Below are 23,461 nucleotides of genomic sequence, written 5' to 3' on the forward strand. Positions count from 1 at the left end.
CTAGAAGGACAAGGTCAGCATGCGCGTGGGAACACCACCACCTCCACGTTCCCCTCCAAGTCATGCACTTGGAAGTATATCGTCGCTGGGTCAAAATCCTGGAACTCGCTACCTAACAGCACTGTGGGAGTACCTTCACCACACGGACTGCAGCAGTTCAGGAAAGCGGCTCACCACCACCACCTTCTCGAGGGCAACTAGGGATGGGCAATAAATGCTGGTCTTGCCAGCAACGCCCTCATCCCATGAATGAATTTTTTTTAAATAGCAAAGCTGTTTTAATGGGAGAGTTTCATTTTCATATTGATTGGGAAGATCAGAGTAACTCAAATGAGAAAGTTGGCGAATTTCTTCAGTGCATTCAAGATAGTTTTCTGGAACAATATGTTCTAGAACCAACAAGAGGGCAGCCTATACTAGATTTAGTAATAAGTAATGAGCCAGACTTAAGGGAACATTTATCGAACAGTGATCATACTATGATCAAATTCAATGTTGGGTTTAAAAAGTAGAAACTTAGCAAAGTTACTATGATTCTCCATTTTGGTAAGGCTACCTTTAACTGGATGAGACAGACTGATGACAGCAAACTGGTCAAAACGGTTATTGGGTAAAACTACAGATGAAAGTGGGAGGTATTTAAAAAAATAATTTGGCTTATACAGGACCCTAAGGGGAAAGAGCTCTACTCACCAAATAAAACAGCCATGATTGACCAAAGAGGTAAGAGATAACACAAAACTAGAGAAAATATTATATAAAAGTACATAGAGTAGTGTAAGTCCAGGGGACTGGGAACGATATGAAGAACAACTAAGAAAGACAGAATGGATAGCAAGAGCTGCAAAAAGGAATATGCAAAAAAACTTGCAAGGGATATCAAGATTAGCACAAAAGTTTTAAAATTATATTAGAAGAAAAGGGGTAGTCAAGGGTAATGTTTAAAACAGATGGGTGTACTAATGCAAATGAAAATAAGGAAATGGCAGAGTTATTGAATAATTACTTTGTGGCAGTCTTCACAGTAGAGGAGGAGGATAATATACCTGATGTTCCAGGAATTGGAAGGAAATGACTAGTGGTGTCCCACAAGGATCTGTGCTGGGGCCTCAACTATTCACTATATTAATGACTTGGATAACGCAATAATGAGCTATATATCAAAGTTTGTTGATGACAAATCTTGGTGGTGTAGTAAATAGTGTAGACGGAAGCATAAAATTACAAAGAGTCATTGATAGATTGTGAGTGGGCGAAACTATGGCAGATGGATTTCAGCGCAGGTAAGTGTGAGGTCATCCATTCTGGACCAAAGAAGTATAGATCCTGGTAGTATTTAAATGGTGAAAAGCTGGGAACAGTGGAGGTCTGTGTATACCGATCACTAAAATGTAGTAGTCAGTTACTAAAAAAATCAAAATGGCTAATGGAATGTTAGCCTTTATAACTAGAGTGCTAGAATATAAAGGGGAGGAAGTTTTGCTACAGCTATACAAAGCCCTGGTTAGACCACATCTGGAGTACTCTGTACAGTTCTGGGCACTGCACCTTAGAAAGGATATATTGGCCTTTGAAGGAGTGCAGCGCAGTTTCACCAGAATGTTACTAGGGCTCCAAGGGTTAGATTATGAGGAGAGATTACATAAACTAGGCTTGTATTCACTGGAATATAGAAGGTTAAGAGTTGATTTGTTTGAGGTTTTTAGCATTTTGAAAGAGATTGATAGGGTAGATAGAGAGAATTTAGGACAAGAGGACATAACCTTAAAATCAGAGCCAGGGCATTCAGGAGAGAAGTTAGGAAATGCTTCTTCACACAAAGGATGGTAGAAGTGTGGAGAACTCTCCCATAAAAAGCAGTAGATGCTAGCTGAATTAATTTTAAATCTGAGTTCGATAGATTTTTGCTAGACAAGGGTATAAAAGGCTATGGAGCCAAAGCAGATGGTGGAGTTAAGATACAGATCAACCATGATCTCATTGAATGGTGGAACAGGCTCGAGGGGCTGAATTGACCTACTCCTGTTCCTATGTATTCATACTATAACTGCAGTGTCAGTGCAAAGAGGTTATAGTGTAAATGCAGCCTAAACCTGGTGTCCGTGCCCAATCGGACATCGGAATGAAGCAGGGCGAGACTCCCTGGAGGAGACATTCCGAGTTATTTCAGGCCGTCACAACCGATTCACGCACTAAATTCAGCTCGATGCGAAGCAGTGGAGTATGAATGTTTGGTTGAAGAATGTTGACTGCGAAGGTGTAGTGTCTGGATTTGTGCTTTTATTACTACATACGGTCATGTAGAATTTGGCAAATAGAAAATCTGCTAAGCTGGAAAACATTTAAAATTAGAGCTGAAATATACTTGCACCCCATTCTTTGTGGTGGGAGGCTGATGAGTTTGGATTTGAGTTATTTAAGTATGCAAATAAAATGTAAACAGCTAAAATAACATTAAACACAAACACACTTTTGTGGCTGGGAAAAGAACCAGTCATAATGTTAGTGAGAAGGTGATGCATCTGGCAACTGTAGTGAAATTTTGATCAGAGAATATAATTTATGAAATAAGATTTACGTGGGCCTCGAGTGATGTGCATCAGCTGGATAGAAGAGACTGAAATTTCATGAGGCGAATGTTTCAAAGGTAGCTAGTTTTGTGAGGCATGTTAATTTATTTGAAGTGGAACTACAATCACTGCTGGGCCACACTGGAGACCCTGAAAGCTTGGTCAAGAATTGAGTGTAAATCTTTGCAACAGGAAGTGGTAGTACAGTTATGTTTGTGTTGTTGCGGCAGGATCTCTTGTTCTGCACTGATCCCAAACGTACAGTCTAATTCTGCTTATTTTAAGTAAATAGTAATATTTGGCAGCAATAGTGATCTTGTGCAGCTAGGAACAGGAGTGGGCCATTCAGTGCCTTAAGGTGGTACCGCCATTCAGTTAGATCACGGCTGATCTGTATCTAGGGCTGTGAATTGGCTGTACAATAACTGCAGCTGGCAGTGTTTAATAAATCGTATTCAGTTTAAATAAATACTTCAGCTGACTGTTTGCTATTTAATTGAAAATGGCTGACAAACTAGTCTGTTCTTTGTTTTCTTGACAGATCCAACGCATCCCCGGGAAAAGCATCTGCGGGCGGAGAGTTGGGCTATTTGCCCAACTTCTGCCCGTCGAATGCCCATGAAATTCTTACGCCTGGTAAAAGAAGGCACAAGGCCAGCTTTTACCAGCGTAAGAGTTTGAAATAAAAAAAAAATCATTTATGTATTAAAAAACCTGTGCAATAAGGTAAGTTTATTTTTAGCCCTTTTAAAACATTTAAATTTATTTTTCAAAAAATTAAATTTGTTTTAAATATTTAATTAAATTTCATTTTAAATATGTAATTATTTTATTTGATGTGTAGATGTATTTTTTTAGGGTATTCCCATTCGTGCTTATGGGGTTTCCGTACATACGGAGTCCCCATAAGCATAAAAGAGGATTTCCTTTTTATTGGTTGGGCTGGCCCACGTGATCCCAGGGGCGCTTGTGAACCGCCTGCGCCCCGGGATACGCGGGCCTCTACCCGCAGGTACCCAGAGAGGCTCAGGACCGTGAATCTCCGTACCTCCCGGATCACCAGGTATGCGGGCATTTTATTTGCGGATCGGAGGCATTTCCCCGCGGGAAGCCTCCGACCACAAATTCTGGGCCAATAAGTTTAAGAACTTTTCTTGGAGCCCAGGAGACTAGTACTTGATCAGAGTGAAATTAAAGTGTACGTGTCTTCAGGGTGCTGTATAAATGCATCTTGTTTTTTACCGATCCATTATTTTCAGATGTTGGTGCAAAGTGGTCAGAGGGTTGGAAGATAATTTTAGCTGCCCTCACAGAAGCATTGGTGCCTAATCTTAAAATCTAGAGTCCTGGGATGCTGTGTTCTGTGATGGTAGAAACTCTGGCCTGAGTTTTTCAGCCATCTATCTGTTGTTTGTACTGCCTGATTTTTATTCACGAGAGTGAGCCTCTAGGAGTCATGGTCTTTGATTTGAAATATTAATTGTCACACTGTGTCTGCTCCATTTAAATCTTTAGTTTACTGCATTTCCTTTGCATTGACTTTGTATAAAGTTTGACTTTTTAGTAGTAGAACCTCACGTCAGTTGCTTCTGTGCCACTTAAAGATGAGTTTACAACAGGGGAGTATGAGATAGGGCCATTATGACCTTCAAGCAGTATTAAGATCACGGGAGGTATACAAAAAATGTGCCTCATCTAAAATTTTATATCTACTTGTTGCAGATTAGCACAAAACCATTTGAGTCAAATAACAAGACTGAATTCATGACACAGATCCATCTTATTTTGCATTAGGGCAACCTCACAAACGGAGAAGAACGTCTGAGCCAATTGAAATTGAAGACCGATTGGAGTCTTTGATATGTCGTGTAGGAGAAAAGGTACAGTTTGTTATTTCACTCCTAATTTTATATTCTAGTGGAGAATATTTAAAAATAATGAAAGTCAACTGATTGTTATCATGGAGTGGAAACTGTGGCCTGTAAAGAATGAAAAAAACCAAATTCCTAACCAGTACCTTCAGTATCACAGAAACCTCACAGTGCAGATAGAGGCCATTTCGGCCCATCGAGCCTGCACCGACACATATCCCACCCGATCCCCGTAACCCCTACACCAACACATATCCCACCCTATCCCCGTAACCCCACGTATTTAATCCCCCTAACACTAAGGGTCAATTTTATCATAGCCAATCAACCTAACCCGCACATCGTTGGACTGTGGGAGGAAACCGGAGCACCCGGAGGAAACCCACGCAAACACGGGGAGAATGTGCAAACTCCACACAGACAGTCACCCGAGGCCGGATTCGAACCCGGGTCCCTGGCGCTGTGAGGCAACAGTGCTAACCACTATGCCACCGTGCTGCCCTTTACAGTACATTTTACTGTTTTGAAAAATGCACCAATTTCCCCTCTCCCAGTTCAATCACAGACCTTAAATGTTGTCTTCCCCATTGCTAGTTATTTGTCATTGCCTTGAACATCTTCAAAACCTTTGATATGGTCTGGAACCATACACGTGCCATCAGGTCTGGCACCTTGTACGCATCGTGATGGGTGCTCTATTAATGCAAGTTCGTTCTTTGTTGTAATTAAATTAGGATTAACTTCCAACTAGTACTCTCTTAAAATACAGTTTGGATCGGTGGTTACCTTTCAGATTTTTCACATTCTCTTTAGCTCCTTGTATGTGAATTACTCCTATGTTTTGATTTACAGAGCACTTCCTCATTGGAGAGCAACCTGGAAGGCCTGGCGGGAGTTTTAGAAGCTGACCTGCCGAACTATAAAAGTAAAATCCTGAGAATACTTTGTGCAGTGTAAGTTGGATGAAGCATAGTGTTATACATGACAGTTTTGATTAAGGGATTATGCATTATAAGGAATTATGATAGTCCGATCCTTGGTGCAACAAACGAATTAGAAATTAGTGCTAGAGTGGATTGGAAGAATTGCAAATATTTGCCTCCATGAATTGCCAGTGGTATTTGGTTATGAATGAAGGGATACTTTCGGTAAAATAAAACTAGCATTTTGGGGAAATAGATGTGTACTGCCGTATGCCAAATGTGTCTCTTCTGAATTGCGACATCTGAATAAACTGTCTTGGGTTCTGTTTGAGAAAAAAATTCTCACTAGGAAAATTGGATGGTGTCAAATAGAATGAAATTCTTTTAATTTTGGTGGAAACAAAGTGAGTTCCTGCCTGTTTTCTTCTAGCTCTGCTGGTTTTGCAAACAGTACACAATCTGGATGTAGATAACTTCGAAGTGTGTCAGTATTGGGATGCTGAAGTTGTCATTGCAGCATATTTTAACACAGTCTTGTGCTATGCCGCCTCAGTTCTGCCTGTTTCAAATTCACTGTAAATGATTTCTGTAGAACTGCACTGTATTGGGAATGAGAACTGTTGGCAGATGACCAATGCAAGCATGGCCCTTGTTTGGTTGTTTGTGTATCAAGATTCTGTTCCTGCCCTGGGGAGAGCGGTTGTGCTCTTCAGAGATAACAACAGAAACCGCTGGAAAAACTCAGCAGGCCAGGAAGCATCCGTGGAGAGAGAAACAGAGTTAACATTTCAGGTCTGGGACCCTTCATCAGAACTGGAAAAAACTGGATATGTAACATATTAAGCAGGTGCAGAGACAGGAGGGGAGGAAGGAATTGAAGGAACATACTGTGCTTTTGTAAGAGGCAGGGAAGATAAAATGTTGCAAATGGGAATGGCAAAATCATACAGCATGAAAAATGGAGGCAGGGGTTATAGTTTGAAATTGTTGAACTCTGTGTTGAGTCCAGAAGGCTTTAAAGTGCCTAATCGAAAGATGAGGTGCTGTTCCTCGAGCTTACGTTGAGCTACATTGGAACAATGTAATAGGCTGAGGACAGAGAGATCAGAATGGGAGTGAAGCGGTGAATTAAAGTGACAGGCAACCGGAAGCTCGGGGTCACCCTTACGGACTGAACGGAGGTGTTCTGCAAAGCGGTCGCCCAATCTGCGCCTGGTCTCCCCAATGTAGAGGCGACCGCATCGTGAGCAGCGAATACAGTATACTAAATTGCAAGAAGTACAAGTAAATCGCTGTTTCACCTGGAAGGGGTGTTTGGGGCCCTGGACAGGTGGGAAGGGCAGAGGTAAAAGGGCATGTGTTACATCTCCTGCGCTTGCACGGGAAGGTGCCAGGGGAAGGACTGTTAGGGGTGATTGAGGAGTGGACCAGGGTGTTGCGGAGGGAGCGGTCCCTTCGGAATGCTGAAAGGGGAGGTGAGGGGAAGATGCGTTTCGTGGTGGGATCACGTTGGAGATGGTGGAGGATGATCCATTGAATGTGGAGGCTGATGGGGTGAAAGGTGAGGACAAGGGGAACCCTATCATGGTTCTGGGAGGGAGGGGAAGGGGTGAGAGCAGAAGTGTGGGAAATGGAACGGACACGGTCAAGGCCATGTCAACTACAGTAGAGGGGAATCCTCGGCTGAGGAAAAAGGAAGACATGTCGGAAGCACTGGTATGGAAGGTGGCATCGTCAGAACAGACGCGGCGGAGACGGAGAAACTGGGTGAATGGAATAGAGTCCTTACAGGAAGCGGGGTGGGAGGAAGTGTAGTCCAGGTAGTTGTGGGAGTCAGTGGGCTTGTAGTGGATGTTTGTCGAAAGCCGATCGCCAGAAATGGAGACGGAGAAGTCAAGGAAGGGAAGAGAAGAGTCGGAGATGGACCATGTGAAGGTGAGGGAAGGGTGGAAATTGGAAGTAAAGTGAATGGACTTATCAAGTTCAGGGTGAGAGCAGGAGACGGCACCGATACAGTCATCGATGTACCGGAAAAAGAGGTGAGGGAGGGGACCTGAGTAGAACTGGAACAAGGAATGTTCCACATATCCCATGAAAAGGCAGGCATAGCTAGGGCCCATGCGGGTTCCCATAGCAAGACCTTTAATTTGGAGGAAGTGAGTGGAGTCAGAGGAGAAGTTGTTCAGTGTGAGACTAAGTTCAGCCAGGTGGAGGAGGGTGGTGGTGGATGGGGACTGGTTGGGCCTCTGTTCAAGGAAGAAGTGGAGCGCCCTCAGGCCGTCCTGGTGGGGGATGGAAGTGTAGAGGGATTGGACGTCCATAGTGAAAAGGAGACGGTTGGGGCCAGGAAACTGGAAACTGTTAGTGACGGAGGGCGTTGGAAGAGTCGTGAATGTAGGTGGGAAGAGACTGGACAAGGGGAGAAAAAATAGTCGAGATAGGAAGAGATAAGTTCTGTGGGGCAAGAACAGGCTGAAACGATGGATCTACCAGGGCAGTCCTGTTTGTGGATCTTGGGAAGGAGGTAGAAGTGGGCTGTGCGGGGCTGGGGGACTGAGGTTGGCGGCCATGGAGGGAAGATCTCCAGAGGAGATGAGGTCAGTGACAGACTTGGAAACAATGGCCTGATGTTTGCTAGTGGGGTCATGGCCCAGGTGGAGGTGTCGGGAGAGTTGGCGTTCAGCTTCCGCATGGTAGGAGTCGGTTCGCCAAACAACAGCACCACCCTTATCGGCAGGTTTAATGACAATGTTGGGGTTGGATCGGAGAGAACGGAGTGCTGCAAGTTCAGAGGGAGGTAGGTTGGAGTGAGAGAGGGGAGCAGAGAAATTGAGACGGCCGATGTCATCGGCAGTTAGCAATGAAAAGATCTAGAGAGGTGCTCTTCAGAGGTCAAGGCTAAAGCACATTGTTGGAGCAGAGGTAGTAGAACTCTAACCTAGGCTGTACTTGATGCCAATATAAGGCACCAAAAAATATTGAACAAATTCCATTCACTGGTACCAACATCTCCTTTTGATGAGCTGTCAAAAAGGAAGGAGGTGCTTTACAAAACAGCAGCCAGTTGTCTAACGTTATGGGCCCAAATTCCAATTTCTGATGGCCACATCTTATAATTTGGGAGGGCGAAGAACCCTATGGTAGATGTCTTCAACCATGGAGAACAGAGTGTCATTGTGGCAATGAGGTTTAAAAATCATTCATTAATTATTATGTGGAGAATCTTATCTGTTTTAGACCCCTGTTCATTACAATCTTTTTATCTTGAGTAACCTTTGAGCCAAATGTTAAAATATTAAGTTAGTGTGCACGTTAAGGTGGCATTGTACTGCAGGAAACTTTGTGCTATCCGGCACCGACGGGACCGAGCTGTTGCCGTTCCCTCAAAACTGCCGGACACCAGCGTTAATGTTGAAGCATACGGAGCTTTTCATCTCCGTATCTGACAACAAACACTGTTGCTTAGCAACAGCTTCTAAACAGTCGGCCCGTACCTTGGAAGCGTCTCTCTGAAGCTGTTGCTAAGCTACAGAGACTTTGCAGAGCCTGACTGTTGGGGGAAAAAAAAGCCACGAGAAGAAAAAAAACCTAACAAAACGGCTCCTGATTTTTGCCAGTGGCTCGAGTTTGCCGGTCATTTAGCCTCCGGATAACACACAGTTTCCTGTACTCAGCTCCTAAATGTTAATACATTCTTGCAACATTGGCAAAACTTAATTATTTTCTGTCACATTAACAATAAAATAAATACTTATTTGGAGTATTTGACATTTTCTTTTAGAGCACAACAGCTTCCTGAAAAATTACCTGTGTATACAACACTGGTGGGGCTGCTAAATGCCAGGAATTACAATTTTGGTGGAGAATTTGTTGAAGCTATGGTTAGACAACTCAAGGAAGCTTTGAAAGCTAATATGTACATCGAGGCAGTTTTTACTGTAAGTGTTACCTTTTATTATGTTTATTTTTAACAGCTTGCCAAAGCCCTTTCAGTTCTGTTCTACTTTAAAGCGTTCCAATGCTGTACTGGGCTGGATCGATCTGCTCCAAAACTTCATAACAGCACTGCCATGTTGCTACTGTACAAGTTTGGGTTGAAGTAAAACTAATGTGAAGCACTGTGAATATTTTTCAATGCAGTCTTTGCATCCTCTGTTTTAATAAAAATAATTATTGGGAATTAATGCTGTTGGCAGTGTGATGATTGCTCTGTTGTCAGTCATTGTATGAAAATGATAACCACTTGCAGCGTTCTATACATTAGCAACACTGCACTTTAACAAGAATGTGTTGGAAAAGGTAATATTCCTTGTTAATGTACTCAATATCTATTTCAAAAGTCTATAAATTCATAATTAGCATCTGGTGACCTATCCTGAAAAGATTTCATTATATCCTGTTAAGTCCTGCATCACTTGATGTGACATGAACACAATTGAATGACATTTGCAAGCTGATACCTAGACCAGACTGCAGCAAACATAATATTTGTACATTCACTACCTGCATGGCTGTAACAGTGTACATCATCGGCCCTTAATTAGATTGCCGTCTTAATTCATTGACAGTCATCCAGCACCTTCTATTTCATGAGCACTCATTTAAAATAAGCTGAAACTGCATCTTGTTCAGTCCTGAGGAAATATGACGGAGCCCCTCGGGTTAGACTCGTTGAGGAGAACACTTTTTTTCATGAAGGACATTCCATACCCTTACCCTGACTCTTCCCATTTCCTGGCTGTTTGCTTAGACTGAACCAGATGGTGTGCAACTTTGTCCTGTTTGCATTGCGCTAAGTTCAAACACACATACATCCACCACCCTCTTGCTTCACCTGCACCATCTCTGCAATTCTTATCTACACTTCATTGCTGCCAGACTTCTTGAACACTTTTCTGACTGGAGTCTTGAGCTCCACCTGCTCACCCATCCAAAGCATAAAAAGACTCCATCGGCTTCCTGTCCCCAATGCATCAAATTCAGAATCTTCATTGACAAATCATTTTCATGGCCTTTCTCCTTCATTGCTTGGTGTCCATTTTTATTGGTACATTTTTTTATGTTAAAGGTGCCATATAGAGTCAACCTCCTTCAGCTTATGCTGCAACCTGAGGACTTTGGCCTTCCAACTATCGCCACCTGTAACTGCTGTCCTTCTCCTCTCTCCCCCCCCCCCCCCCCCCCCCCCCCCCCCCCCCAATTGATGGCATAGCTCTCGGCTGTACTGTCTGGAACTTCTTTGCTAAATGCCTGTACATTGCTATTTCTCTTTTTTAAAAGCCTTTCAAAAACCCATCTTGACCATGCTTTTGTTCATTTTTTTAAATGCTTTACTACCTGCTGTCTGTTTCTGCTCTGTGGAGCACTGTGGGATATTTTGCCACATTAAAGCCACTATATAAACATAATAACTTGTTGATGGTGTACAATCCAAAATAAAACTTTGAGCTAGTGCTAACTATTTTGCAATTTCAACTATGGTAAATTGGTCAGGGAAGGGGAGGGCATTGTTGCATTGGCTGCGACGGTTTGGAGGTGTCTTGACAGCAGAGGAAGAAATATGACTTGACCAGGAGAAATAACTTGTTGATGCAAGTGGGAGAGTTGCTTTCCATTTCTAAAGCTGGCAAAGTAGCTCCTGTTGTGAGGGGAGTTTAAATGTTAATAAATTACTTCTACAAAATGCAGTCTGCTAATTTTAAAAGTAGATAAATATAGTGTGCTGGAATGCAAAAGGAAAATCTGTGTAGTATGTTGCAATTAAGCTGTGTTCCTTGTGCAGATTCGTTTTCTGTCCGATCTTGTGAACTGCCATGTGATTGCAGCTCCTTCAATGGTGGCAATGTTTGAAAACTTTATCAGCGTAACACAGGAGGAGGATATACCACAGGTAAGAAACCAAATGGATTTTTCTGGTGGGAGTTTTTTTTTTACTACCATAGTCTCTTATGTGACCGGATGTAGGGATTTTTTTTTAACGTTAACTGTGTGTTCATAAGATTCTCTGCATGGTGGTTCTGACATTGCTTTTACAAACAGTTCTTAAGAAAACCCTTCTGTTCCTTCATTCCTAACTAAGTTTTTTTTTATGGTTATAAATTACTATATAATTTTCAGCTGTGTTGGTGGCACTCTTTGATTTTTACCTTGTGGATTAATTTCTAAGTGACTACTGAATACTGGTTATGCAAGTAACAACATTTTTCAGCATATGAGAAACGCATTACGCTTTTGTCAGTGATTCTTGCCCTGCCAATGGTGACAACCCTTCTGCTGCCTCGGTTCTACTCTTTTTGGGTCTCCCTCCCATAGCTTTCCCGCCTTTATAAAAAAAAACAACAAAAAAAAACCTCCAAACCTATCTCTGACCTAGGTTTCAATTATCCCTTCTAATGTCTTCCTTTGTGTCCATTTTCATGACACCTATTTGTATGTTCAAGGTGTCATATAGGTGCAAGTTGCTATTGATAGCTATCCTAAACTAGAGCATATGACTAGCATTAAGTTAAATTATTTCCCTTTCCTTGTACGCTGTGTAGTTATTGTAGTGGAAGTTGCATTGTTTTAATTACCAATTTTGTATATTGTTTAAATATAATTAAAGCTTCCCTAGGTATCATAGTAAATATTATTTTGCACTGAAAATCCTTTAAAATATTTGTATCATTAATTTTCACTGTGCTGTAGGTACGCAGTGACTGGTATGTGTATGCAGTGCTGTCTTCTCTGCCCTGGGTTGGAAAGGAGCTGTATGAGAAAAAGGATGTCGAGATGGATCGAATTCTTTTACAGATCGAAAGTTTACTTCAGTAAGAGACAAGTTTAATATTAATTCCTCTTACAATTGGGAGCTTGAGATGAATGTATTTAAATATGCATGATAGAATCTGATTCTTTTAGGCTGTATTTACATTACAGTTGTAATGATGTTGCGAAGACGCTTTGCTTCAGTGATGCTGAAATTGCAGTGCAAATCTGGAGTCAGGGCTCCACCTCACTCTAGACTGCAGCAGGAGAGATTCTTTGGAAGAGGGAGTCTACAGAATCAGGCTGGGTCCTGGCTATGGGTTTACATTCCAGCTGCTTAAGAGTCGATATGAAGTGAAACTGTTTTGCATCAGTGCTACAGTGTGTTGTGAATGCAACCTTGGATAGGTACACAAAATGGTAACCAAGAAATTGAGTAATATTTTAAAGACTGTATCTGCAAAACAAAAGGTAGCTTTGGGTTTACTTGCAGCTCAACGGTAACCTTTTTTCACACAAACATCTCATCTGCTCTAATTAATAAATTGACATCCTTTGTTTTCCATTTTTGCTAATAAATCAAATCCCAAGGTTCAAATGTGGCTTTCTGTGCCTGGCCTTTTGAGAGGCCTTGCAAGTTGTAATGTTTGAGCTCAGATATAGAATCATAGAATATGTTTGTGAACCTTTTCTGTTAATTTCTTAAGCTATTGCCAGGCATAGGTTTCAAACCCAGCAGTCCTTGACTGAGGTCTGCATGGCGCAGCAAGTGGTATATGCAACGTTTTGAGCCACGAGACTTGATTTAATTAGAAGAAATTAAAATAGCAATGATGGCCTGTTATTTTGATCTTTTGTTCATGCTGGTACCAAACTCTTTGATTGCTAACCAGTAACTTGGCTGTCCTGGTGCTCCTAGCTTTGGTTCTAGAGTGCCTCCTTCCACAATTCTCCCTTTCCTAATGTATTTTTCTTTATCGTGCAATATAACAGTCGTTCCTTTCTTGTTAACACCACAGCTCACCACTCTTCCTCTCAAGGAGGGGTGCGAGGCCCAGGCCACTTCATTCCCCTCTTGACTGATGTAAGTACTGCAACTTGGGAGTCATGGGCAGTGCTGGGTCTGAAACAGGTTTCCATATGATTCAACTCCCTTGTACAATTGGGATTCCCTCTGCACACTGCTATGGGACCAGTCACTCAATCAAATTCAAAACTTGCACCCCTGCATATCGAGAGTTTCAGCAGACTTGGAGAGCTTGTGGTGATGTGGTAGATGCAAGATTTACATAGACAGCCTTTAAATTGTGCAGTGTTTAGCACTTTTCCAGATGATTTCATCTCCTCTGGGTGGTAACTGACAGTGAGGTAGCGTTCCTTGGGTGTTGTTTGCCCATGGGTTCCTCGCCCAAGTATAGGCCTCGACGGCGAATGCCGGGCAGGCTGTTCGCCAATGGGAGCATCAAAGCCCGGCCCAATCCTCTCTTTGCCTGGTAGCCATGTACACGGTCATTGCCTACTGACCAGGAGTCTGGCTGCACTTTTGTTTTTGTTTTCCTTTCCCAAATCCGAGGGCACTGAACCCCAATATAGGATTCAAATACGGATTGGGCTGCAACATTTGACATATTAATGTTTAATTTTGTTTATAGATGTTATTATTTCAATGTACTTTTCTAATGTAAATTAAATGCTCTGACAATGTTCACTTGTCACTATGGCAAAATTGCTGACAATTGCAATGTTTCATATTTTGGATTCTTTTGCTGGAAGGTCAGTCAGGAGCTGGGGGGGTTTGCTCTTCTCTCTTCCTTCCCCTGACATCTTTAGAATTGAAGCAAAGTTCCCTCTTACTCTTTCTAGCAAAGGATAGATGGAAAATATTGTTGTGATGCTGGAGATAGCCTCATGTCCTAGTAGCATTCTTTAACTCTCCCAGCTGATATCCAAAAGGGTTTTCAAAGGCAGACTTTTGGGCAGATGCTTGGATTAGAGGGGGAGATTGGCCTGTCCTACCTAGGTTTGAACTTGTGACTCAGTTGATTTGGTGAAATGATTTAACTTGGTCATTGTATCTCGAGCTCTTTAGGATTTATACAAAGCACGTTGAGATATTTCTGCTGAGATGCATTAAAACCATTAGAACCAATTGTAGAACTGCAGATTTGGCACACAACTCTTTTCTAATACTGTAATTCATTTGCATGTGGGGCTGAGGCTTAATTTTGCCATTTGCTGTACCTGTTTGTAGGACGCGGCAAAAACATCACGTACCAATGCTGCAGAGCTGGACTACTGAACAACCTCATGTACAGGAAGAGGTGAGAAGACTAATTGAAAGTCAGCACTTTTTCTCTTAAGATGGGATCTTGAAGCCTGAACATGAGTTTTATAAATGTTTCTGTTGAGCTGTTACGCAATGTGCAGCTGTCTGAGAAATGGTCTTCCTATTGACGTCAGATGAATACCGTGGCCCAGTTTGCTGCACCAATTGGAGGAGCCTTGATATCATTTGAACTCTCCTTTTCTCATTGGATGAGGGCGAGACTGCAATCCTTTTAGAACTTTGTTGAACGATACTAACGTTCTCCCACTCTCAATCAAGGTGAAAGGTGGAATTGAGGCTCCTCTCAACCCTGGGGAAGGAAAAGGGGACTGGGTAGCTAGAAATAAAAGGCAAGACCCAGAGGGTCTGGGAGAAGTGAGAAGTAAACAGCAATGTGCTGTTGACTTATACCACAGTTCCTGTTTATTATTAAACACTTGTTCTATATATAATCATGTCTGGAGTTTGTTATCTGCTGTGTATGTGAGCCATTGCATTGTGTGGTAGGTGGTGTCGTAACATGCTGCACCACAGGGCAATAGGCCACAGGTTCAAACCTCTCTGGTGAGGCTTCAGTCCCAGCTGTGCAATTCGGGGGAAGAGCCAAATGGTAAGCCAGATACTTCCCCACAAGTGAAATCGGAGTGCAAATTATTAATCCACATACACTTCCTAGCCACAGCTACAGATCAGAATTTACAGATGACAACAGGCAGATTATATGACTTGCAAGAACTGAGGGGACATGAATTCTTCTCTTTCCACCCCTCCCCCCCCCCCCCCCCCCCCCCCCCCAAAAGGGTGATTAAACCGAACCAAAGGAGATTTTTACCTCATTGTAAAGTGTAAGAGTACTAATGCAATTATCCTGGTAATGTGGAGTTGAATATTCAGGAAAATGGCAGGCAAGTTAGAAAAACTGGGAACAATAATGATACAATGCTGATGTCTCGGCAGTGATCTAGAAATGGCTTCTCAATTTATTTGTGGTTAACATTGCTTCAGGGATTTGCTTACTGTTACTTTAAATGAGTCTCTTAAAGTTATTGCATGCGGTTTGTACATTTTCTTTCCACATATTACCACTTTACAGTGCATTCACATTACACATTTAGGGTCAGTGTGAAGCGGTTTCAGCAATGCTGATTCATGCTGACTCTACTGTTGTGTGAATGCATCCTTAGAGGTCCTTATTCTGGGACCACTTGTGTTTTCTATAATTTTATTTAGTTATATATCAGGACTTTGAAAATATAAGCTTGTAAGTAATTCCAGTAGTTCAACGTGTATCAAACTTGACAAAAATCAGAGTGCACGATTCTCGCACGATTCTCACACGATGTAACCCTCGCATAATGGAAATCCAAGATCTCCTACACTGCATTTTATTTAAGTATATTACAAAATTTAATTCCTAAAACAATTAGGTTCTGGAGAAGATAATCACCAACTTGCCAGAGAAAAAGTTCTTGAGTTGACACTGCTGCTGTATTGGTATGCAGACCTGATCAGGCCCTTGCCAGGACATGATAGAATGGCATAATTCCAATGTTCTCCTGGCCGGCCTCCCATTCTCCACCCTCCGTAAACTTCAGCTCATCTAAAACTATGCTGCCCGTATTTCACCCTGCAACAAGCCCCCCACTCACCTATTACCCCTTTCCTCGCTGACCTACGTTGTCTTCTGGTCCCACAGTGCAATTTAAAATTCTCATCGTCATGGTTAAATCCCTTTGTGGCATTGCCCAGCGCTATCTCTCTAACCTCCTCCAGCATTATAACCCCCTATACTGTAGAGTACTGTATTTCTAATGTCTCACTTTTTCAGCACTGATTTTTATCCTGTGTTATAATTGTTGGAATAAATGCAATGGCAGAGTTTCAAAGTAATATTTGCAAATATTACATTTCTGGATGACTGATCGAAGCCTTAATTATCCGTTTTGAAGAACAATGTTTTCTTCACAGTACTTGGACTGTCTTTGGGCACAAATTCAGAAGATGAAAAAAGATCGTTGGCAAGAGAAACACATCTTGAGACCGTACTTGGCTTTTGACAGTGTACTCTGTGAGGCCTTGCAGCACAACTTGCCACCTTTCACCCCACCTCCTCACACAAAGGACTCTGTCTACCCCGTGCCACAAGTCATTTTCAGAATGTTTGACTACACAGACGCCCCTGAGGTATGCAGTAATGTTTATTTTTGCAGATTGGTTGGTCACCAGTACGTGAGCTGCTTAAGGATCAATTGCTAAATAATGGCGGGATTTTGGTCTGATTGCGCCTCGGGATGCATTTCTGTGTTAAGCGCATGATATAAATGCAAGTTGTTGGATGTATAACTGCTGGAGGAAGCAAATAGAATATCAAAGACTTTAAATATTCAACACATCATCGGCCACTCACAACTCAAGTGGAATGAACTGAATATTCTGTTTCCCACTGTATATTTTGTTTATCCACGTGCATCAGTTTATTTTATTTAAAAGTAAATCATTTTTAATGGTTAGTTTTAATGGGGATAATTTTACAAGCACTTTATTGTTCTTTAATGTTAAGTCATTTGCTTTTCTCGAGGCGGAACAGGCTGCCAAATCAAATTGATGGGGTCATTTCAACACCAGACACTTTCGCAAGTGATTACTGGAGCTAGAATGTGCTGCCACATTAATTATTGGGACAATGTGGAGAGGGAAATGCAGCTCTTACCTTACGTTCTGTGTGATGTGCTGTTTGAGTACAGGGTTCCATGGATTAAGGACCACAACACACAGATCTGGGATGACAAAATGCATTTGACCCTCAGTCCCTAGTACACCAACTCCCCAATTGTGCCCTATGTTTGTATTTTGAATAATCTCAATAATTTTTCCTTTATTACGTGGCTTGATAAATTAATCCAAACATCTACAGCTTTACAGTCTAGAAAAAAGGTGATTAAGCTTCTCCAAACCTTCCCCATACGCCGTCATCTTTGGTTTTGTAATCAGTCTTGCTCTTTTCTGTACCCTCATCCTTATTGTGGCATGGGGACCAAAACTGAATATAAAATTCCAAGTGTGGTTTGACCAGTGCATTGTAAAGCCTCAGTGTAACGTGTGTGTTATACTGTAGAAATAAGAAGGGCGGGGGTGAAATACTACAAATGGTGAAACTGACTATAACATCAGAATGTTGTAGCCCATAGCACCTGTGCTGACTCTCTGAAAGAGCTATCCACTTCGTCCCTTTTCCCTGCTCTTTCTCGGTACCCTTTTTCAAAAATGTATCCACTTCCCTTTACAAGCTATTAGGATTCCTGACCTGTCTCCACCGCCTTTTCTGGTCGGGAATTCCAAGTTCTAACATCCTTCTGCAAAAATGTATTACTTAATTTCTCCTACCATCTCTCTTCATTATTTTGATACATTTTTGCCTCTAGTTACCAATCCACTACCAGAAATAATGTTCCCCTATTTTTCAAAGCCACTTATACTTTTGAACACCTATATCAGATCTTCCCTTAATCTTCTTTGTCCTAATGAAAATGGCCTCAGTTTCTCTGGTTGCTCAGAACTGAAGCTTCTTATCCCTGGTATCATCTTAGTGAATATCCTCTGCACCTCTCCATGTCCTTGACATCCTTCCTAAAATAATGCATCCAAAACTGGGTACAATATTCAAACTGCAACCTAACAAGTCATTTGTATAAAGGAACAAATTTGCATTGCACAACTGTTGGATGTCCCAAAGAGCTTCACAGCCAATTAAGTACTTTTGAAATGTAGTCACTTGTAATGTAGGAAATGCTGAAGCCTATTTGATCCAATGCGGTGCACAGGGGATCTTTGGCATCCCTGAGCTGGTCAAACAGCAGGGAAGCACTTCAACCAATCAGATTGAACATAAGACGCAGGAGTAGGTCATTCGGCCCCTCGAGCCTGCTCCGCCATTCAATAAGATCATAGAAACATAGAAGATAGGAGCAGGAATAGGCCATTCGGCCCTTCGAACCTGCTCCGCCATTCAATGAGATCATGGCTGATCATCCAAATTCAGTACCCGGTCCCTGCCTTCTCCCCATAGCCCTTGACCCCTTTAGCCTTAAGAAATATATCCAACTCTTTCTTGAATATACTTAATGAACTGGCCTCCACCGCCCTCTGTGGCAGAGAATTCCACAGGTTCACCACTCTCTGGGTGAAGAAATTCCTCCTCATTTCAGTCCTAAATGGCTTACCCCTTATCCTTAGACTATGACCCCTGGTTCTGGACTCCCCAGCCATCAGAAACATCCTTCCTGCATCTAGTCTGTCCAGGCCTGACAGAATTTTATAGGTTTCGATGAGATCCCCTCTCAATCTTCTAAACTCCAGTGAGTATAAGCCCAATCGACACAATCTCTCCTCATACGTCATTCCTGCCATCCCAGGTATCAGCCTGGTGAATCTTCGCTGCACTCCTTCCATGGCAAGAACGTCCTTCCTCAGGTAAGGCGACCAAAACTGCACACAATACTCAAGGTGTGTTCTCACCAAGGCCCTGTACAACTGCAGCAAGACATCCTTGTTCTTGTACTCGAACCCTCTTGCTACGAAGGCCAACATACCATTTGCCTCCTTAACTGCCTGCTGTACCTGCATGCTTACCTTCAGCGACTGGTGTACAAGAACACCCAGGTCTCTTTGCACTTCCCCTTCTCCCAATCTATTACCATTCAAATAATAATCTGCCTTCCTGTTTTTGCCACCAAAGTGGATAACCTCACATTTATCCACATTATAGTGCATTTGCCATGTTTCTGCCCAATCACCCAACCTGTCCAAATCGTGCTGGAGTTTCAAGACATCCTCCTCACAGCATACCCTCCCACCCAGCTTTGTGTCGTCTGCAAATTTGGAGTTATTACATCCAATTCCCTCGTCCAGATCATTAATATATATTGTGAACAGCTGGGGTCCTAGGACCGATCCTTGCGGTACCCCACTAGTCACTGCCTGCCACTCGGAAAATGACCCGTTTATTCCAACTCTTTGCTTTCTGTCCGCCAACCAGTTCTCTATCTAAGTCAATACCTTGCCCCCAATCCCATATGCCTTAATTTTGCACGCTAATCTCTTATGCGGGACCTTATCGAAAGCCTTCTGAAAGTCCAAATACACCACATCCACTGGTTCTCCCTTATCTATTTTACCAGTTACATCCTCAAAAAAATTCCAGTAGATTAGTCAAGCATGATTTACCTTTTGTAAATCCATGTTGACTTTGTCCGATCCAGTCACTGCTTTCCAAGTGCTCTGCTATTACATCTTTTATAATGGACTCTAGCATTTTCCCCACTACCGATGTCAAGCTTACCGGTCTATAATTCCCCGCCTTTTCTCTACCACCTTTTTTGAATAGTGGGGTAACATTATCTACCCGCCAATCCATGGGTACCGTTCCAGAGTCTATCGAGTTCTGGAAGATGACCAGCAATGCATCTACTATTTCTAGGGCCACTTCCTTAAGTACCCTGGGATGTAGATTATCAGGCCCTGGGGATTTATCGGCCTTCAGTCCCATCAATTTTCCTAACACCATTTCCCTACAAATACTGATTTCTTTCAGTTCCACCCTTTCATCAGACCCTATGTTCCCCGGCATCTCTGGGAGGTTATTTGTGTCCTCCTTTGTGAAGACAGAACCAAAATATGTATTTAGTTGGTCTGCCATTTCTTTGTTCCCCATTATAAATTCCCCCGATTCTGACTGCAAGGGATTCGTGGCTGATCTGATCTTGGCCTCAACTCTATTTCCCTGTCTGCTCCCCATAACCCTTGACTCCCTTACCTTTCAAAAATCTGTCTATCTCCACCTTAAATATATTCAATGACCCAGCCTCCACAGCTCTCTGGGGAAGAGAATTCCAAAGGTTCACGACCATCTCAGAAGAAATTCCTCCTCATTTCCGATTTAAATGGGTGCCCCCTTATTCTGACATTATGCCCCTTAGTTCTAGATTCCCCCATGAGGGGAAACATCCTCTCTGCATCTATCCTGTCAAGCCCCTTCAGAATCTTATGTTTCAATAAGATCCCCTCTCATTCTTCTAAACTCCAATGAGTATAGGCCCAAACTGCCTTCATAAGACAACCCCTTCATCTCCAGAATCAACCTCGTGAACTTTCTCTGAACTGCCTCCAATGCAAGCATATCCTTCCTTAAATAAGGGGACCAAAACTGTACGCAGTACTCTAGGTGTGGTCTCACCAACGCCCTGTACAGTTGTAACAGGACTTCCATACTTTTATACTCCATTCCCATTGAAATAAAGGCTAACATTCCATTTGCCTTCCTAATTACTTGCTGTACCTGCATGCTAGCTTTTTGTGGTTCATGTACAAGTACCCCCTGATCCCTCTGTACCTCAGCATTTTGTAATCTCTCCCCATTTAAATAATAATTTGCTTTATTTTTCCTGCCAAAGTGGATAACCTTGCATTTTCCCACATTATACTCCATCTGCCAGATTTTTGCCCACTCACTTAGCCTATCTATATCCCTTTGGAGATTCTTTGCATCCTCCACACAATTTGCTTTCCCACCTATCTTTGTATTATCAGCAAATTTGGCTACATTACATTTGGTCCCTTCATCCAAGTCATTAATATAGATTGTAAATAGTTGAGGCCCCAGCACTGATCCCTGTGGCACTCCACTCGGTACAGTTTGCCAACCTGAAAATGAGCCATTTATCCCGACTCTCTGTTTTCTGTTAGTTAGCCAATCCTCTATCCATGCTAATATATTACCCCCAATCCCGTGAGCTCTTACCTTGTGTAGTAACCTTTTATGTGGCACCTTATCGAATGCCTTCTGGAAATCCAAATACACGACATCTACTGGTTCCCCTTTATCCATCCTGCTCATTACATCCTCAAAGAACTCCAGCAAATTTGTCAAACATGATTTCCCTTTCATAAAACCATGCTGACTCTGCTTGACTATATTATGATTTTCTAAATGTCCTGCTACCACTTCCTTAATGATGGACTCCAGCATTTTCCCAATGACAGATGTTCGACTAACTGGCTGATAGTTGCCTGCTTGCTGTCTCCCTCCTTTCTTAAATAGGGGTGTTACATTTGCGGTTTTCCAGTCCGCTGGGACCTCTCCAGAATCCAGGGAATTTTGGTAGATTACAACCAATGCATCCACTATCTCTGCAGCCACCTCTTTTAAGACTCTAGGATGCAGGCCATCGGGTCCAGGGGACTTGTCCACCTTTAGTCCCATTAGTTTGCCTAGTACTTTCTCTCTAGTAATAATAGTGATTGTTTTAAGTCCCCCTCCACCCCAATAGCCCCTTGATTATCCATTATTGGGATGCTTTTAGTGTATTCTACCGTGAAGACCAATACAAAATATTTGTTCAAAGTCTCCACAATTTCCCTGTTTCCCATTATTAATTCTCCAGACTCATTCTCTAGGGGACCAACGTTTACTTTAGCTACTCTCTTCCTTTTTATATACCTGTAATAGCTCTTACTGCCTGTTTTTATATTTCTTGCTAGCTTACTCTCATAAGCTATCTCCTCTCTCCATTTTTTTTAGTTGTCCTTTGCTGGTTTTTTAAAATTTCCCAATCCTCTGGCCTTCCACTATTCTACGCAACATTGTATGCTTTTGTTTTCAATTTGATACCATCCTTTACTTCCTTTGTTAGCCACGGATGGTTCACCCTTCTCTTTGAGTCTTTCTTTCTCACTGTAATATATCTTTGCTGAGAAGAATCCTTACTGAGATGAGCAGACTGCAAACCAGGAAGTAGAAAACAGGAAATATAAATTACATTTAAGTCATTGTACAGGAAGTGAAATAAAGATTGGGACTTGGGATTAAGGGAGAGACACAAGAGAAAAACTCATTATTAATTTTATATTTAAAAAAAATCTGCAACATTAATTTTCTTCTGAGGGAATGAGACTCCACACTTGTAAAATTAAAGTTTCAGGGCCAGAGAGGTTATTGAGCATTAATTATCACTTGTTACGCCTTTAAAAACTCAACTACTGATTTTACAAGGCCTAACATTTTTATCTGTCTTTCGTGCAAGACTAGTGGGTAATTATCCTAAGTTCTCGCCATTACAGTGATCTCCATTCAGATTCCATCGGCGAAGACTGCAACAGCGTAGCCTGTGGAGGAGCAGGGTATCGCTGAGAGCAATTTCCGGATTTCCACGTCTAACTGTGCATGTGCAGATGCCAGAAGTTGCTGTCGGGTTTTACTGACAGCCTCACCGTAATTAGTACAGCAAAATCCGGGCCATTATCTCTTCCGTTGCTTGTCCCCACCCCATTCTTGTTTAGGTACAGTTTCACAGAGCTCCCCTGTTGGCTTAATGGTCAGATGTACTGTGTGATCTAGTGCTGAGCAACACAGACCAGTAAGTTCCAGGTTCAAACCTTGGTCTGTGATGAGCTAATTGACCTTAACTGAACCTATGGGTGGGTGTTACAATCAGCCTAGGTATGAAATCAGCCAGTGTTTCTAGTCATTATTGAGTGGCTTTTGCTGATAAAGCATGAATACTGGGTGGAGACCAGATCAGGTTCGCTTGCAGTGCCCCAAAGCCGAATGGCCTGCTGACATTTGCTTTCCAGGCTCCTGTGAATGGCCAAGAGGCTGAAATATGAGAGGGCTGCAGTTGCTCCACTAAGGGTTATAGTTTACTGCAGAGGAGAGAAAATATCCTTTTTATATTTTGTGAAGGAGATGTAATGGTGTTCAGACCTGGCATCTCAGTCCAAGCATAAACAGGGTGTATTTTAAGTGCTTTTGTTTATTGACTCCATACAGGTAACTAAGCGTGAATGTACAACCATAACAACTTGCATTTATATGCCTTTAGTGTAGTAAAGCATCCCAAGGTGTTTCCCAGAGCATATTCAGACATGTAGACTGAGCCAAAGAAGGAGATATCAGGAAGGGTGATTAAATGCTTGGCCAAAGAGGTAGATTTTAAGGAGGCTTAAAGGAGGAGAGGGAGGTGGCGAGGA

At 42.3% G+C, this 23,461-nt stretch overlaps 1 protein-coding gene across 2 annotated transcripts in view; it reads left to right on the forward strand.

The window, feature by feature from the left end:
- Positions 1–23,461, forward strand: part of ncbp1 (nuclear cap binding protein subunit 1) — a 78,915-nt gene that overhangs the window by 18,669 nt on the left and 36,785 nt on the right. For both annotated transcript variants that reach the window (XM_085983896.1, XM_085983900.1), the window contains exons 2-8: positions 4,365–4,450; positions 5,294–5,394; positions 9,146–9,302; positions 11,147–11,254; positions 12,052–12,173; positions 14,363–14,432; positions 16,406–16,621. In XM_085983896.1, the coding sequence (XP_085840022.1) occupies positions 4,365–4,450; positions 5,294–5,394; positions 9,146–9,302; positions 11,147–11,254; positions 12,052–12,173; positions 14,363–14,432; positions 16,406–16,621 (860 nt within the window). The remainder of the gene's footprint in view (positions 1–4,364; positions 4,451–5,293; positions 5,395–9,145; positions 9,303–11,146; positions 11,255–12,051; positions 12,174–14,362; positions 14,433–16,405; positions 16,622–23,461) is intronic.

The sequence above is a fragment of the Somniosus microcephalus genome, chromosome 1 (assembly GCF_052327205.1).
Source record: "Somniosus microcephalus isolate GS21.2 chromosome 1, FLI_Smic_1.0, whole genome shotgun sequence".
Classification (NCBI taxonomy): Eukaryota; Metazoa; Chordata; class Chondrichthyes; order Squaliformes; family Somniosidae; genus Somniosus; species Somniosus microcephalus.